The 18,962-nt window shown below is 41.5% G+C and overlaps 1 protein-coding gene across 2 annotated transcripts; it reads right to left on the minus strand.

Moving 5' to 3' along the window:
* Positions 1-1,377: 1,377 nt before the first annotated feature.
* On the minus strand, positions 1,378-18,031 carry PWP1 (PWP1 homolog, endonuclein). Of its 2 annotated transcripts, none has more exons than XM_059472465.1 (15): positions 17,934-18,031; positions 17,795-17,853; positions 15,472-15,629; positions 14,955-15,040; positions 13,311-13,407; positions 11,707-11,817; positions 10,814-10,944; positions 10,178-10,248; positions 7,987-8,083; positions 7,110-7,171; positions 5,263-5,374; positions 3,841-3,931; positions 3,352-3,473; positions 2,800-2,905; positions 1,378-2,084 (listed from the first exon to the last, which is right to left on the minus strand). In XM_059472465.1, the coding sequence occupies exons 1-15, from the start codon at positions 17,997-17,999 to the stop codon at positions 1,969-1,971; spliced, it is 1,485 nt and encodes a 494-aa protein (XP_059328448.1). In that variant the 5' UTR covers positions 18,000-18,031; the 3' UTR covers positions 1,378-1,968. The 2 variants fall into 2 exon arrangements, with proteins under 2 accessions (XP_059328448.1, XP_059328449.1); XM_059472466.1 differs by having other exon boundaries at positions 1,996-2,231; positions 17,934-17,999.
* Between the last annotated feature and the right edge of the window lie 931 nt (positions 18,032-18,962).

The raw sequence follows: 18,962 nt of genomic DNA on the forward strand, positions 1-18,962 counted from the left end.
TTCCTGGGACATGGTATGTGTAGGAGGACCTCCATGAACTCTGATTTGCTGTGTCACTCCTCTGGCTGTGCTGCAAAAGAAGATTCAGCTGTGCTCTGTTCTCTGACAAGGTAATGGGAGGTTCCCTTGGAAAAGAGGCTCTGCTTTGGGCCCTAAATGGCCTAAGCTCTCCCTGTATGCTGCAGTTTTTAGAGAGCTCCCAGGGTTCTTAAAACCTGAAAATGCTTGCCTCAGATCAGTGTGTGACCAAAAAGATCCAGAGAGACAGGTGCTGCAATCTTGGTGAATCCAGGGAAATATGTCTTGCTTCCAGTAATGCAAGTTCTCCCAAAACCAAAAATCAACTTTGAGAGCTACACTGCCAGTTATATTACTAGGAGTAGAGGTAAGAGAAATCATTCACCCTCAAAGATCTTGTCACAAAGCATTTATTTAAAATCAAAGCTTTGATAAACTTGGAAGTTTTCAACAGAGAGCAGTTAAACAGCAGTGGTTCTGGTACATACACCTTCTTAAGCTTCACAAAAGCATCTGTTGTCCACACATCATGCTCTACTGGTTGGCAGAGACAGGATGGAGACAGGAGTCCCAGCACATACAAAGTCTTCTTGGTTCCTGCAGAGCCATGCTGAACACCTTCACCAGACTACAAACAGCTGAAGTAGTTTTAAAGCAGCCAGTTGCCCTCAAGGGATAGGAAGGAAAATTACAGACTGGCCTTTTCCCCAGCTGCAGTTTGTAGGGACACAATTTACCTGTTTTACTTCAGCAGCATGAACTACATTGAGTTAGAGTGAAATGCAGTGGGAAGAGCTTGGCAGCTGTGAGTATGATCCTACAGCTGCTTTGGTATCAGTGGATTTAATAGCCAGGGTACTTTGCAGCAGGAACACTCTACAGGCACCTTCAGTGTGTGCAGAGGGCAAGTGCTCACTGGAAGGTAAGAGCATCAGTTGAGTTCCTGAGGTAAAGCAGGTGGGTGTTACATTATAAATGCAAGGAAATTATTTGAGTCATATCCCTTGATTAGGTTCCTGATTCTGCAAACAAGGGGCTTAAGTTGGTGGTTAAACTGATACTTAAGATTATCCTCTGTGCCCATCAGGTGTCAGGCAGAAATGACTGAACAGAGTTAAGAACATAAGAGAGAGAGCTTTTCACCACTAACAGTGAACAGCTGGGATCCCAACCCTCACTTTGTGTCCTGACAGCCTCTCATCCTACTTGAGTAGCAGCTCCTTATTTCAGTTCAAATTCTCTTGAAATACATCTGGAGTGTGAAGAAAAAAACCCCAATACTATGTGCAGGGTCACTGAATTTCAGGTGCTGTGGAACCTGGAAAAAGAAACCCCCAGTCGTGGTGGGATAGAGCTGGGTTATTTCTGGTTTGATACTGGTGACATCTGGGTTAGAAATACATTCCAAGATTCTGGTTGGAGACTCCAACTTGTTGCCCAAGAACTATTCCTAAGATTTAAAAAGTTACATGGAAGATCTGTCAAAATCTGTAAACTTTGCCTTAAATTAAGGATAAATTATTTATTTACACTTGTAATTTAAGTCAATCTTTTGTTTATTTATTACACAACTGTTGTATGAAGTATTTTTCCTTATGCCCTTAGAAGGTAGAAGATAAAACTCTCTTTGCAGTATTCAACAAAATTCTGTGGTCACAGAATGCTTTTCTAGTGACTGTTCCATTTTGTGTATCAGCTTTACATATGGTAGCCCCTGTTTCAGGGATCATTATCTCAGGCTAAAGCAAGCGCTTCAATCTTTCAGAGCTGGTAATAGAGGCAGGAGCTCAGAGCTTAACCACACCACCATCTTTCTTTGGCTGAGATGAAGAAGCTTGCAGATTGCAAGACACCAGTTGTTTCCATGAACTCTCACTGAACAGGAGCATTTGCAGAATACACATTAGTTGTAGTCCCATTAATTACTTTGATTTTTTGATGTTTGGTCCATCATGATTCCATTGGTGTCTCCAAATCATTGCTGCTTCTGCTGGCTGTGGAGCTAGAAGCCACAGAGTTTGCACTGGCCAGGACGAGCCTCTCTCTGTTTCCAAAAACTTCATTCACTATAATACAAATGGAATTGCTTACATGTTACTCTCCCAGAGGGAAGAGGAGTAGAGCAGGGACAGCCTGGTGAGCACCATGGAATGGAAATCCCAATGTACATGGCTTTCAAAGCTCTTCCCCTTAGCCCAAGTGCAGAGTTGAACCTAAAGGTCAGAAAATTGCCTGCCTATGATACTTCAATTAAAAAGTTCTGTTATTTTTCCTCCAGAGCATCTAGCGGTTTCCTCTACATAATTCTGTACCTAAGTACTGTAAAACTGATGAGGTTTGAAGACCACATCATTAAGTTTAAATAATTTATTTCTGGTTTTAGTCTGTGGTTCCCAATAGGCTCTTAAAAGCCTTCTCCAAAAAAATCATGCTGTTTAGTTACAGGTAACTACAAGTGATCAAAACCAGTCCTCACTTTTCTTCCCATAAGTACTCAAAAATATGACTATCAAGACTATCAAGAAAAAAACAAAACATAGGTATTATAAGGAATAAGGTATTACACATCAGCTGCAAGAACATAAATCGTGTCAAGCAGTTTTCCAATTTAGAAAAAAACTCACGTTTTTTGAAGCTGTAAATGTGACCACACATACAGTCTTGGAGTATTTAAAAATACTAACCTATAGTTTTCTGTCAGAGTCGCAATGCATTACTGAATACAAATACACCCTGCAAGCAAGGGGAGAACTACAACATTCAAAGAAATTAGAACATTACCTGCAGAGATCTTGCTTATATCCCAAACACGCAGCCCTTCCCGCTCTCCTCCAAAGGCAAAGACAAAGGGGAAGTCAGGGCAGCAAGCTGCACAGAACAGAACTCCCTGGCAGGGTGGGAGAAAAAAAAAAAGATTTTTTTTTAAAATCTTAAAATGAATTTGTCATCTGAAAATATTTTCACCAAGCAAGTTTAAACTAATTTAATTAAGTTTCTGAAACTTCTTTCATAAAGACATAAAATGAAAGTCAAGAGCTGCTAATTATAAACAGTTGTTCACATCTTTTTCTTGAATGTAGCAGATGCAAGCTGGAGCACCCATAGTTCTACTTAGAACATTGTACCTGGAATTTGGGACTCTAAGGCTTTAAAGCACTCTGCCAATTCCATATGGAATACTGCACTGTGATGAAAATGATTTACCCAGAATATATTACTATTTTTTTCTCTCTGAGACCTTAGGTAGAACAAGATTTAAACTAGACAGAAAAAAAAAAAGCAGACAGTTAATATATAAAACTTAGTAGAATCAATACATAAATATTACTATACCATTTTCATATCCCTGGAATGGACTAAACTTGGTCTGTCTCCCAGGATATCCCAAATTTTCACATATTTGTCAGCAGATGATGTCACAAGGCACCCTTTGATCTGACTGCTTAGTTGTAGCCCTGGAAGATGAAGAGTGCAGCAGTGTGAGAGCAACAGGCAATCCCCATTTCACAGAGATTAGGATACATTTTGAAGTGAAGATACGAGAACAACCCCAATATACTCCTCACACTAACTCCAGAACAAAGGAGCAGAACATTAATGAAAGTTCCATGCTGCCACTTTAGTGAGCCAAGGGAACCATGCAGGCCTACTTTGCCTCCCAATACCCTCAGCAGAGATTTGTTTCACATGCCAGCTACCATGATCAGCATGCACAATTTACTTGTTTAACAAAGAATAACTACACCTCAGTGCTATGGATTAAAGGCATCTTCCAGATGTGCCTTGCCCACTTGGAACAAAGAGGACACAAAGACAATTTACCTGACACCTCTTCATCGTGAGCTTTCAGAGTAAACAGGGGCTTATCAGCACGAGCATCCAGACAGTACACAAAGCCATCGTCTGTGCTTGCCTACGGAAACCACAACATTTAAATAACAAACAGCCACCATCACTGTTCTGGGGAAAAACTGCCAGTGAAGTAACACCCACCCTCTGGTAAACCCCTCTGATCCCAGGCAGACACTGCTTCTCCCTAGCACATGTTACACTGTTCCCAGGCCTGCACCCCCAAAGTCAGGCTCCACCCAGCCGGTACCCCAGCTATTCTATGAACCTCGATTATGCTGCACCAATGACATGAAAGTTTTAATCCCATGCAAACTTCTTAAAATGTATTTTAAATAGAGTTGCCCCACTAAGTTTGGTGCTCAGGGCAGGCAATTAAATACAGAGCCTTCAGTCTCTTTACTGTCAGTTTAGTTTTGGAGCCATTAGTGGCTTTTGGAGCCATCAGTTTTTGCACAGGACTACTGACAGAAGTCCTGTGCAAAACTAAGTGTGATTACACCAGGAGAGAGCCACATCATAAAACCAACAGAGCTGAGCAGCCACTTCTGTTGGCTGTATACATAAAGCAACAGAGAACTAGACAGCCATTGAGATAATAGGGAAGATTTGGTTTTAACTTCTGTTGCAAAGTTTTATTACAAAAGACTCAACAACACCAAGATATTTTTCCTTTATACTCTAGGTGGCTGTAGCTCTCTTCTCCCAGGTAATAAGCAACAGAACAACAGAAAAGTTGCACCAGGGGTAGTTTAGATTGGACATTAGCAAAAATGCCTTTACTGAAAAGGTTGTCAGGACTGGCACAGGCTGGGCAGGGAAGTGGTGGAATCCCCACCCCCGGAGGTATTTAAAGCCATGTCGATGAGGCACTTATGGACATGGTTTAGTGGTGGATTGGCAGTGTTGGGTTAACATTTAAACTCCATCTCACAGGACTTTTCCAACCTAAAGGAGTGGATCGCTCCATACCAGCCAGGAGGACAGTGCCCTCTAGCGCTGACTTGAAACACTGAATTAATATTCAGGATTTTCGTTCTAATTAGCTGTTTCTCAGCTGCAGTTCCTTCATTGCATGAAACACAACAGGAATTCTGCAAAGGAAAATGTATCCCAGCCACTGAACACTGCAACGACGTGACCAAGGTTGTCACCTCCGGAATTTCTACTGTCACAGTGAAGATACCAAGTAAGTAGCTGGTCTAGAGATACTTACTGAAAAATCTACCTAAAAACATCCTCCCCCAGACTGCATTATTATAATAAGCAGCACAAACTATCCAAATATTTGTCCATCAGCTCCATTCTGATTCAGAAGCATTATGAACACTAAGTAGCTTAACACAGGTTAAATGACATGGCAACAACCAACCAAAACAGAAAAGCAGTACTCACCAAGAAATGGCAAGGTGAGAAATGATTCCAAATTACTCTCTCAACCTGACCACTAAACCGCCACACTCGATGGCTGTCCTGGGGGTTTCTGCAGTCATACAGCACTGCTGATCTAGGAGATAAAGGGACAGGAAATAAAAAAAAAAAAAAAAGATCAGGGCAGAACGCTTCATTACATAGTTTGCTTTCTCACTGACATCTACAGAAGCTCCATGTAAACTATAATTAAAAAATTAAATGGAAACAACTTCCCTACTTAGTCTTCTAATTCAGTAACAGATTAAACTCTTGCAGATAAGCATAAGATTTTTCCATGTGCTTCAAAGTCTCATCCTGGTTACCCCAAAAGCCTATCTATTGAAACTAAGCAGAGCTTGAATTTACTCAATACATAAGATACTTATCACATAGCAGACCATAATTATGCAAATATATCACTTAATTACGAACAGACTTCAGTAAACTCAAGTAATGATGCATTAATTAGGAAATCATTTTGTCATACGTATGCATACATTTTCAAATGTGCTTAATAAAAAAGTAATTTCTGAAATCCAACAATCTTAACAAATAGTTGGAGAAACAGTACTCCACAAAGGAGAAAGAGTGGATGGCAGTCAGTGGGTCCTCTGGGATTCTTTACAGGCACGTGCTCAGCTGAGTGGCTGCAGAATCTGTCCCAACTCAAAAAGCTCCTGGGTGCAAATGCAAGGGAGGAGTGGTCATGTCAGTCCAGCATCATCTCACCACTATCAACATCCTCAGTGTAACTCATTCCCACTCTATCATGTAATTAAAGAAGTGTGATATAGGTTTCCCAGGTCTTTTAAAGGCATTTGACACAACAGTTTCTTTAAGTCTGAATTCCAGGTTCTGAAGGCATTGCCAAATGCACACTGAATTGCCTGTGGCCCTGTGCAAGGCTTTGCAGGAAAAATCCACAAGGGGCACACTTAGTCTATGGATAACACAGTGGTTTAGAGGTGTCCATGGTATCAAAGGGGCAGCTAAAAAGGGATCAGGAGCTGGTCACTGCTTGGACTTAATGCTTCCTTTCATCAAAGGAAGTTGAGAGGGAAAAGACAGAAGCAGCCTCCTAACAGCAAAAGGTCCTCCTCCAATACTTCAGCAGATGCAGCAAGAACAAACAGAAGCCAGAGAACTTAAAGGCTTGCCTAAAGATTGGCAAGTCTATAAATTATTTTAACATAAGGACTAAGTCCTAAAAGCAGAATAAAAAAAAAAATCAATGTAAGAAAGTCATGGTGAGAGACTAAAATTTGAAAGTTACTCCATTGAGATGGGAGAACACAGAGGGATATTTTTGGCTGGCAGGACTTACAAGAACTGGCAGCCACAGAGCAGACCAAGTGTGCAGACACAAACCATTTCCAAGCATCTCCAGGCTGCAATCACAGGAGACAGCCCATTACTCTTTGGCTGTGCCTATAGAAGCTGGAAGGGGAGAACTGGGATTTTAAAGTCCCTCGTGCCTCCACCGTGGACTTGCTGGCTGGCAAAACTTGGGCAAATTTTCACAGGAATAAACAGTGACACGTTCCCAATGAAGAAAAGCCATAAGGCCAAATTAAGAAATCAATTTGGTTTGGAGCAGGCAGACACCTGGCACAGAAAATGTCAGTCCAGATGGTTAAAGCATTTGCTACCCCTGAAAAAGAGGTAAGGAAAAGTACATCCTGGCCATATGCAAACCTGGCTTCCTTGCTGGAAAAAATAACATTACTCAAATTGGCAGAGTTATAAAAAAAATGAAAGAAAACACAACGCTTAAATGAATACGAATACCCTCCCCAGGTGCAACATGTGAAAACATGATCCTGACATACTTATCAAACGATCCAGAAACGAGGGTCTGAGTTTCAAAGGGATGAAACTGCAATGTCTGGACCTAGATAATGGAAGATTTTATGTAACACACATATACAGGAACTTTCTTGGAACAAAGCACAACCATCCCACTCAGATTGCTCAAAATCAGTGCAAGAGATGTGCATTACTTCAAACAACCCCACCTGGGGAAAACAAGATATTGTCCAATAAAATCTGACCAAACAGAACTCCATGCCCCCTTTCTGCCCTTGATATTAATTAAAAAAAACAAAAAAAAAAAGAAAAAAAAAGCTGGAGGCAAAAGAATATCTGCTTCCAGTTTGGGGAAAAAATGCAATGTTCACAAAAAATGAAAATTAGGAGTTTGTCAAGGGCAGTGACTTTGTTAGCAGCAAAATAAGGTTACAGCTATTAATAACTAGGTTTTACATTTTAATTACTATGAGATTAATTCATTTCTGAAGTACCCATCACTATGGTATTTTAGTATCATTTATTTTAAACCTTTCCACCTAGAACAAACTGTAACTGACACTCATTGTTCCCTTAAGAGAGTTATAGTTTGACCTTATGTTCAGAAATCTATTTTTGTAGCTTATACCAGCATTATTATATTCCCCACCATTAGGGCCAACACACAAAAGGTATTTTAGAAACTGTTGCAAAGCTTTTCTAACTTGTTTAAAGAAAAGTTAAATAACCTTTTAAAAAGCAAATACAGTGCTGTTTGAAAAAGCAACTAATTAATAAATTAAAACAATTCGGCACAGATGTCAGAAAATAAGAGGATTGTTGTTCTGAGGGCTCACTACCAAGCAGCAAATGAAAAACTGCAGTACTCTACAGTGGAAGAAACACAGCAATATTCCATACCTTGTCTGTATGCAGTGTCAGGCTGGCTGCTGGCTTACCCACAGCCATGTCCCACAAAATCACTGTGTTGTCAGCAGAGGCACTTGCTAAAACATTCCTGATAACAGATCAAAAATTAGTTTTAAAATTCTTTCTACAGGTACAAAGAAATAATGGTCAAGAATCCAAAATACACACAGTGCCCAATTCTGAGAAGAAGTACACTGTGGTCTATAGATGATTCCTCTCAAGCCTGAGGGATAATTCCCTAAAGGCAATTCTAAGTTTTAAGTAAAGATTATAAATAGGATATATTACATTACATTATAGAACACTTATAACAATGACAGCTCTGCTCCTATTTCCCCTGACATTACTTACAATACCATTTGCTCAAAGATTTCTCAAACAAAACAAAGTCTTTGAAGCACATTATTTCCTTTGACATTGAATAGTACTTTTAAACACTACCTATGCTACTTTGTTCTGTTTGCATATTCATGCAGCCAAGAACCTGACAAACCTGTTTGTGAAATATTTTGCCCTTCAATATCTGTTTATATTCCTACTGAAGACACAACACTATATCCTTTGTAGACTGCTGAATAGAACCACTAAAATTTCAGTTAGTTTACAGACCCCATACTTCAACTTGAATTTGAACAATTGTGTTAACAGCAATAAAAACAGCTTAAAAGTTTTATCAGAAAAAACAAATCAAAACATCCCTAAATGCCTGTCAAGAACACACACCATTTCCTATAACTGCTTCATTGCTTTTAAAATCAGATTTATTACCTCAATACGTTGCTTCTGATTGAAAGTGTTCCCTCTCCCCTTTTTATATTAACCAAGTGTTTCTGACTGAAAGAGTTAACATTCTCCTGGAAAGGCTGTTTTCCCAAGCAATGTTACAAAGGAAAGTTAAGAAAATGCATAGTGAAGGCTGTAAGAACATTTTACAGTAACACCACTATGACCTACAGGCAGAAAGTTATTTGTAGAGAGTTGTCACAACATGCCTTGCTTAAAACAAAGAAATGACAATAAAACATTTTATATACAAGCTGCTCCAAGGAGTTCCTTGTTTTCTCCATAAGCTGCCCACTTCAGGGCTGGTTTTATTTCCTGAAAGACCTACCAGAATCAGTGAATTTTGTAACTCAGCACATCATAGAATTATGCATTTCAAACTTAACTACTGAAGCCATAATTTTTTTCATCCTTGTCTGTATTATCACCAGACTATTCCTAGGTACACAAAAGCTCCTCTTTTGTAAGAGTGATGGACTGGTCACTGTCACACTGTGCATATGTGTCTGATTTAAGAACACTGTACATTAAGAGTGCAATTTATATACATTTACTGAGGTCTGTGTGGGTGTTTTCTTCATCACTATCTAGATAAGAATGCAGTACAAGGGAAGGCTCACACCTGCTCATCAGAATATTCAGAGTTGTCTGTGAACATGTTCAAAGGCAGAGGCATTTATGACAGAAGAAAAAAAAATCTGCCTATGTCTAACTGAAGCAGTTTCAAGGCCCCTGCTGAGGATTCTCTGACAGATGAGCTGTTAACAACAACCTAAGTGACAAAAACCAACAGCATCTTTACTTCAGTCAGCACGTTGTCCTTGACCTCTGCCCCAGGATGGGCCAACTTCGTGTTGCTTCTATAGCAGCACTTCATTTCTAGTTAATTCAGGCAACCGGGAATTTTCTCTGCCTGGAGGCCAGAGGCATTCCTGTAACTGAGCTATTAGGGTTTTTACACTCTCCTGTTCACAGTTCTGGGGCAAAAGCCAGAAGGAAAAAAAAAAAAAAAACAAAACAGAATAGCAAGGACTTTCTTCTATAAATCTGCTTGTCTCTGTTGAAATGGTGGTTTAGGCCACTGGCAGAACAGCATAGCTCAGGGCAGCCCTTCTGCTTCTCTAGTTTGAACAAGTGAAATGTAGACAATTTATCAAATGGCTCACACCCACCTTTGCCCTGCCCTCAACCTGCAAATCAAAAATGACCTGCAGCAATATACAAGTATCCAAAAAAAATTTAAAATCAAGAACTCTAGTTAAAAAATTTAAAAAAGAGTGTATTTTTAAGAATGCATTAATTTCAGCAGTGCTTTTAAGTTTTTTGATTTTGTGTGGAAACTATGCCTAATTGAGACTGCAATTTTCTAACACCCACTGTTATTCAAGTATTCTTTTACCTGCTTTGTTTATTCCATGAAAGATCAAGCACAGCATCAGTATGTCCTTCAGTCCCTTCTGAAGATAAACTCTGTGTACATACACAACATAAACAGACTTTTGAAAATTACAGCTTCAGTGCAAATCAAGCATTACTCCACATTAGTATGAATTCCCTAAAGTCTTCACAAACAGCTTCATATGAAATTACTCTCACTTGCTGCAACACAGCCTTTGAGAGAACATCTCTGCACCACCTGCACCCTGCCTCCTACCCCAGATCACAGATTGCTCCAGCTGCTGGGTTTACAGAACTGGGTATTCCCTCCAGGCTAGTCAAAGAAATCTCATTATTTCCAGCTAATGTGCAACTTCTTCAGCTTCTTTCTAAACTCTCCTGGCAGTTCCCTCTCTCTCCTCCCAATTAACAGAGCTTGGGTCCTTGCAAGTGCCAGTTCCTGTAACTTCCAATTTTAAATAGTTAAGATTCAAAGTTTACTGGGACACCACCCCACTCCTGTTCTGCTCTTAATTCCAGGCTTTAGTTATTTAGAGAACAATTAGCATTTTAAATATTGTAGGGAGGAAAAAAGAAGGCATTATCCCTGCAATAAATTTCCTCCATCCAACCAGGTAAACCTTTTTGCAACACTTACTTTCTTTCCTTTCTTTTTCTTCTTTTTCTCTTTCTTGCCTCCAAGAGAAAAGACTGGTTCCAAGGATTCTACTACATCAAGGTCCCAAATGTCAATGACTGGGGTCATGTTACCCACTGCAACATAATTTCCTACAAACAAAAAATGAAATGCAACCACATTTATTTAGTTATGAAACAGTCTATTTGGCAATCCAGCTGTCCCTTATTTCTTTAGTTAAGTAAAACTTATGTGCCATAATCTTCTACTTGAATGTATTTATGTTTAAAACTGGCAAGGAGCTATTTAAAAATATCAGCTGACGGCAGATGTTGCCAGAAAAAATTTACTTGCTCTCCTTCCCCTTCAGTACAAGTAACTGTTCAAACAACCTGTATAAAGTTGCATGTTTTGTTCGTTTTTGAAAGGAAAAAACAAACAAAACTAAACCACATCCCCTGTACTACGGAAGAAAAAAATCTGAGAAACACAGGAAAAATGTTACTAAATACATAAATATATAAAATATATGTAAATTTTGCTGTGGTTTACATTTAGTTAACTGCACTGGACATAAAGAAATTTAACATAAGCAACCTTCCATTTGCAAACAGAAAATAAAGCAGATTTTAGAGATTGCTCTGGTCTGCTGACAATAACTTAATTGTTTGCAATAAAATCAGTATTTTAGTAAAAGCATTTGTTACAGCAGCATTACTGAGATGACTGTATCACCAAGCAAAAATACCTGATATTCACATCTTGGTTATCTCAAGTCAATATTACCCTGACATTAACATTGATTTTATTTCTTTGTACTGCAGGAAGAATTTATTTAGTGACAACATTACACTTACACACTTTTCAAGCAAAAATTCTTTAACTAGACACTGACAGTATCCTTTGTAATTTACCTGTTGATTCATCTGGACTAGGATCGAAATTCAACCACTCCAGACTCAGAGGGTAAGCAGGCAAGATAATGTCATGATGGACATAAAATGAGTCCTCTTCATGATTATAAACTGAAAAATAATTAAAGTTATGCAACATATCAGTGAAGAGGGAAAGCAACCAACCGTGAGCAGGTTACTTCTACAAAGGCAGTTGTGGAAAAAACAAAATTCTCAAGAAGATTTAGAAGGAAAATTCAGTCTTCAGAGTTTTACTGTAGAGGCCAGACCCTCTACAGATGTTATACCTCACAGAATTACACAAATTAAACATTCTTCTGTGTACTTTAGATAAAGGTGTGACAAGTTCAGTCAAGGTTCAATACTTTTACTTTGTTTATAAGATCTCTTCATAGTATGTGCTCCATATCCAGCACTTTCTGCATCAGGATACATTCATTTTACAGGATTAGCGATCAAAAAAATTATTCCAGATGAAGTTGAAAGGGAAATTAAGGTAAAAAGACAAACCAGAGGAAGGTGAAGAAGTCAGAAGTTACCTTTAGCAGATGGTACTGAGATACAGGAAAAGTTTTGGTAAAGCAGCCATTTACTAAATACAAATTCACTGTAGCCAGCTATTTTTCTCCATATAATAAAATAACTTACCAATTGGACAGCAGAGAAAACCCATTAATTATTTTAATAACATCCTATCACACACAAAATCACAGTGCATGTGACAGATGTTCAGATACTAACTAAAGTCTCCAGTTAACTAAGTTATCTCAGTAGTCAACTAAGACAAGGTTACCCAATTTTAGAAGCTGCAGAAGCCTTTGTTATTGTTCTGTAAGTTTATATTTGGTATAAACTTACAGTTAATAAAATTTGTAAACACCTCCAGACATAGAAAATGCCACATGCTGGTATCTGACGAGATGCTTTCACACATTTTGGTCTTGTTGGTTGCTTAACATGAAATATTTTTCCTACAGAAACACAGACCACAGCACAAGTGGCCAGAAACATTCCCAAAAAGAACCACAGTAAGCAAAGATGATAATGTCAGCACGTTCAGTAGTATTTATTGGCTGCAACAGAAAAATTTTTACACAGCAAAAGTCAACCTATTTCTAGAATAAGCAGTATTCAGGCCCTATTAGGGATTATCTCTCCTAGACCATGATGATAAAGGTGCTGGTTCTTCTAATCCCAGCAGTGGAAAGCCCACTCAAAGAAGCAAGGAGAAAGCTAAAGAAAAAAAAACAAACACAACAAAACAAACCACTAGAGGATGCTTGCAGGATATGGAAAGTAAGACTGGAATGGAGAGCATATGTTCAGAGAATAAAAATGCCATAGTATTTCCTAAAAGTTTTAAGAAATGAAATAAGGAAAGGAATTGCTATACAGCCTGAAATAAATAGCAATAACTACACAGGAAATACTCTAGTCCTGAAAAGTAGCTAAAGCACCATGACATGGAAAAGGACAAAACACAAGGCAGAAGCGAAGAAAAATCCTCAAAACCAACCCACTCCCTTTTCAACACAGCCACATGGCACATATGAGGCAAGACACTTCCTATGTTCACTGTAAAAAACAAACCCTATTTTACTCACCATGGACCTCCAAACTACAGCAGTCTTTATCAACTCTGCCACAAAGGACAAGATTGTCACTGGGTTTAATCAAAAAGTCCTCCTGTTCATATTGCTCCTGAACAGCAAAAAGAGAAGACGAGGGGTGTTGAGCAGAGCACACAAAAATATGAAACTACCATGTTCAAAAGCTGGAATCAGTAATTTTGAACCCCAGCTGAAAACACTCAAAATCACTCCAATGCCCACCCACCTAAAACCATGTTATGGTGCTGAACAGACAAAAGCAAGAACCAGACCCAATTCTTGGGAGAGTGAATAGTCATTAAATTAGATTGAAGGACTTTTATGTGAACATAGGTGGGTTTGTAGAGGTGTTTAATTATCAAATATAATTAAACAATATATATTATCAATATACATATATTTCAAGGCTATCCTGATGAAGCTGATTCCTGAAAAGAAAATCATCACCAGGAGTCCACAAACAAAGGTGATTTCCCTTGTGCTCCTGTGCCTTGACCACTTATATAACAGCATTTTACCCAATAACAGTGCCGCAGCTGCTCCTCACATCCAGGAAATACTTCCACTGTCTACTTCCTGGAAACTATTTCCCAAGAAGTATTGCCAACAGCACCACCAGGCATTCAGCTGTACCAGAACAGATGTAACCACTCATCTGATTTTCATTGTTACTGAGGAATGGAAGGAACTTGGGAATTTTTGTTGTGAAAAATTAAGAACTGTACAGAAGTCAATAATCCTACCCAGAGTACCATCCTTCCCATCTTCAACACATACAAGACTTTGTGGACTTCTCATTGCAAGCTTTTTTTTTTTTTTTAATTCACTTCAAGCATACTTTAATATTTGAATTCTATCAAGTCCTGCAATTCTTTGAATTCACTTAAGGTTACACAATACATAGTCTTCAACAGTTCCAGTAGCAAATATCAAATGACAACAGAAAATTGTTGTCATTTGATATTTGAAGAACTGCATAATTTTTATAATTTGGGCAAAGAACTTGAGCATAGGAAGAAGAGCTTGCTTTTCTTTTGAGAAAAAAGGTGTTCATTTTTCTGTATGTCTACAAACCCAGCTTCTGCAAAGATGTTCCCCATCTGACAGTAGAAACTAATACAGGCAGAAGCAGCCAATGACACGGTACTATTTAGATATATATATATTGATATACACGTATACACACACACATATTTATACACAGAACACTGATATATTAGACACCTTGATTGAGTCCAGAGTCCACCTCAGCCTGATTTCTTACACAAACTGGTGGAAGGTGCAAGATTCTTGTAATCTGTGAAATTTTCTAATTTTGGCCACTAGCTGCCTGAGACTTGTTATTCCTTCAAGTATTTTCTGTGACCTACTAGGCAGGTGAAAAACCACTCCATGTACAGAAGTGCATGGTTTAAGTGAGGAGCCAGCTCACCTTAACCTCCTACTTAAATGCAAAAGGCACAGAAAGAAGGGCCTGCACAAAGCAACCTTAAAATAAAAGAGCACCATCCAACCAAAACTCTGGCACACCTTTGAAAAAGGACTGCGAGCACTTAGAAACCCCAAGGCAGAGTGGAAAATTTAACTGATTTTAAAGTTTGTGCAGTTTAAGATAATTAACATCTTTTAAGTACTCACAGTGGTTTTTAGAGTGATGTAAGGATCGTTTTCATTGCTCCCATATACTGTCAGAGTAGCCAAAGAGTCTCCAAGTTTTAAATCACCTAGATGGGAATTTCAGAACACTTTTTATACATGTCTGTAACAGGCAAAGTTAGAAACTCCTGTACCAATACCAGTATTACCTAAATAGCAAAATATCAGGAGTGGGATACATGAACTTCCAAGTTCCAAACATAAGTATCTTGGTAAGATAAACTGCTTAGTGCTTTCAGGGACTTCTGCTGCTCTGCTCCAGCACTACAGCAGCCAGAGTGACCTTTCCAACATGCACTTGGTCTTAGTGTCATCAAGGGGAATGCTGAACCGTTTCCCTCAATAAATGACTTCCCAAGATGAGACAAGCAAATAATTAAAACTGTGAATTTCTGAATCTTAACACAGTGTAGCCTTAGGATATTAAAGCCTTCAGTAAAACAAGAAGTGGAAAGGTTCTTCACTTACACTGCACATCTGAGACACAAATTTTTCTTACCTGTGTATTCCTCAGCATCATAATTGTCCAAATCATATTCATCCAGTTCATGATCAGACAGCTCTTCATTATTTTGGGAAGACTTAGTGCTGCTGCCGGGCACGGGTGCATTCGTGTCACCTGCTGTCTGGCCCTCATCACTGCCACCAGCACCGTCCCTGTGGAAAGTTCACAGCCCTGAGAAATTGTGGCAGACACACAGAACACTTCCAGGGGGCTGCTGGTGAGATTTCAGCACACAGTCTCAGTGGCTCACATGGCTTTCAAGCCCTTATGCCAATAATTTCGAAATCAATCCACTCCTTCTAGAGCCTTTCCTAAAGTACAAGGCATCTGTAACTCTCAGGCTTTCAGAGGAAGTTTTTCCTTGAAAGTTTTCATGACAAAACATGGCATATATTTTCTTCAACAAGGTAAACTGTGTATGCAATCCCCTTTCTCTTACACGTTTTTTGTGGATACAGTGCTCTCAACCTCACTTCTGTGCATTCACAAGTGTCCATGCCATTCCTTCCTTTCTTTTCCCCACTCAGGGGCATGGTCATGTGGGAGAATTCCCACATTTCTTCAAGCTTTTTAAGACCTAATTTCCTCATACTTCCCATACTTAAGCAAAGTAAAAATCACATAGATTAACATTCATTAGGTAAGGTCACACTGTGGATTCTTCTTATGGGGTAAACCATGCAACATCTAGAAAAATCAGAACTCTGTGACATCAATTCTGCATGCAAGGAATTTAGGAGAAGGAAATGCACATTAAAGACTGTTTGAGAAGATAACAAACACCCAAGATGTCCCAATGGAGCATGTTCCAAAGAAACTCACCCCTGCTCAACACGCTGCACTTCTGTCCTGCACACAAAATTCCCAAGCAACAATGAGCCAAGGCAGTTCTCAGATACAGGTTCTAAACTAAATATCAGAAACCTAATTTTCCTAATTTGTTCAGTAAAATAAACACTTCACATTAGCGACATAACTAGAGATGAATATCGAGGCAATTAAATAACTAAATCCAAGTTTGATTGGTGATCTTTGGACAGGGAAAAAAGTGGGGTGTTGCAAATTCTGCAAAGTACAACAAATTATAAATAGATCAGCTTTTTCAGATGGTCTTCATACTTCCATCCTGAAGTTTTATAGCATGCATCTCAAATCTTTCCATGCTTTTGAAATTGCAAGAGAAAGGAAATCACTCAGAAAACCAAATGCTCGCACACAGAAAGGGGAAACAAATAACTCCACACAAACCAGAAACATTAATCAGTTAAGAAATTAACACAATGTGAGAATCTTCCAAATATTTAAGATTATTTTGGAACCTTTAAATAACCAAAACCAGAAAAACCAGAATAAAATACATCCTGGGACAGTACACTCGGTAGTGTATCAGTGGTGTCACTGATACATCCAACAGAAACAGGGTGAACAATATTCACCAAACTATAAAAACTTTTTCTGCTACCTGTTGCATCTGTTTAACCACTCACACTGTGGCACAACCACACACCCTACAGAGCTGAAACACTCAGAAGCCTAAATATATGAACAGATCTAACAGAAAATGGCCAGAAAATGGAATAAGACCTCAATCCCCCATTCTTTCTACACAAAAGAGAGACATTTCTTTCTTGTCTTCTACTGTGTCTTCTACGTCACTTCTTGTATTAGTTTTGTAAATACACTTTTCTTAAAAGCAGAGTGACAAGACAACACAACTACATAACTAAGGGCTCTCAGCGCTGAGGGGAGAGCTGCGATGCCTCCGGTTTCACTGTGCAACATAAACACACCCCTGAGTGACGTTCTGCCTTTTTTACCAAAGCACGAATACTCCATCACTCTGATCTCCACTGTGCCCTCCCTACCTAGAGTGCCCTGTCCCACCCTCAGCACCCTTTTTCCCGAGCAGTTCGGGACTCCCATCTCCGTTTGCCACATGTCCAAAGCAGCCACGGATACAAACCCAGCGCTTTAATTCTCCCTGCAGGCGGGAAGCGGAGCTCCAGCGAGCGCCAGGCCCCGCAGTGCCCATCGCTGCCACTGACAGCTGAGGAACCGCACGTCCCCGACGGCAGCACCCGATGTTGCCCCCGATCCACCGCGCCCGACGCTGCCCCGCTGGCCCCGCCGGCCGCCAGCCTGCCCTGGCGCGGTGTTTGCCGGAGGGATCCGCGGGCCTGCTGCCCGTCCCCGCTCCGAGCTGCAGCCCCCGGGCTGCGCTTCCCCCGTGCCCGGGCCGCCCCCTCCCCTCGCCGGCTCTGAGCGGCCGAGCAGAGCCCGAGAGTGGCGCCGAGTCCCTCCCGCTGCCCCCGCTCACCCCAGCCGGTCCTGCGCCTCCTCGATGAGACCCTTCAGCTCCTCCTCGCTCAGCTGCACCTGCGGGGCGGACACAGAGGGGTGAGGGCGGCGGCGGGGGCGCGGGCGCTCCCTCAGCGCGACCCCAGCCCCGGCCCCACCTTGTCGGGCGTCTCCTTGGCCACGCCGCGCCGCACCCAGGCGGCGCAGGGCACGGGGCCGCTCATGGCGGCACCGCCACCGCCACACGTGCGAGCGGCCCGGCGCGCCGCAGTGACGTCACCAGCGCAGCGGCCGCCCGCAACGGCGAGGGCCGGGGAGGGGGCGGAGATTGCTCCGTTACGTCATCCCCGCGCGCCGGGGTGGTGGCGCGGCTCCGAGAGATGGGCGGGCCCTGAGGGGCGGGGCGGGCTCTGAGGGGCGGGGCCGGCTCTGAGGGGCGGGGCGGGCTCTGAGGGGCGGGGCCGGCTCTGAGGGGCGGGACGGGGCCTGAGGGGCGGGGCCTGAGGGGCGGGGCGGGCTCTGGTGGGCGGGGCGGGCTCTGAGGGGCGGGGACTGAGGGGCGGGACCTGAGGGGCGGGGCGGGGCCCGTTGGGCGGGGCGGGGCCCGTTGGGAGGGGCGGGGCCCGTTGGGAGGGGCGGGGCCTGAGGGGCGGGGCGGGGCCTGAGGGCGGGGCGGGCGCTGCCGCCTCAGGGGGACGCGGGCGCTGCAAGTGTCCGGTCTGCGGGATTTATGCGGAATTCCGGGATCAATTAAGTTAGAATAAACCCTCTGAGATCAGTGAGTCCAACCTTCACGTGCTCTGGGTCACGGCCTCCCTCGCTACCCTGCCACTGAGATATCCTGGCGGCAATCCACTGGAATGAGAAGTTCCGAAAGGCCTTTTTTTGATATTGGTCCCTGCGTTTTATCCAAGGAAAAGAAACCAGCGCACGGAATCAATGGCAACAGGGACGGGCAAGGACTTGTGAGGGTCCGGCGTCTCCACAGGAGCAGCTGCTTTCTGCTCTCCTACACGAGCTAACTCATTAAATCAGAGGAAATTAATTAAATGCTAGCTGGAACGTACAGGAAGGTACTCTCTAACATGCAGAAACCATGCTTCCCATCACTGGAATCTTAAATCAGTGCAAAGTACAGGGATGGGCAGCTGAGGAAGGAGAAGGAGTGTTTCTCAACTCAGTAATCG

The sequence above is a fragment of the Ammospiza nelsoni genome, chromosome 5 (genome assembly GCF_027579445.1).
Source record: "Ammospiza nelsoni isolate bAmmNel1 chromosome 5, bAmmNel1.pri, whole genome shotgun sequence".
In the NCBI taxonomy this organism is placed as follows: Eukaryota; Metazoa; Chordata; class Aves; order Passeriformes; family Passerellidae; genus Ammospiza; species Ammospiza nelsoni.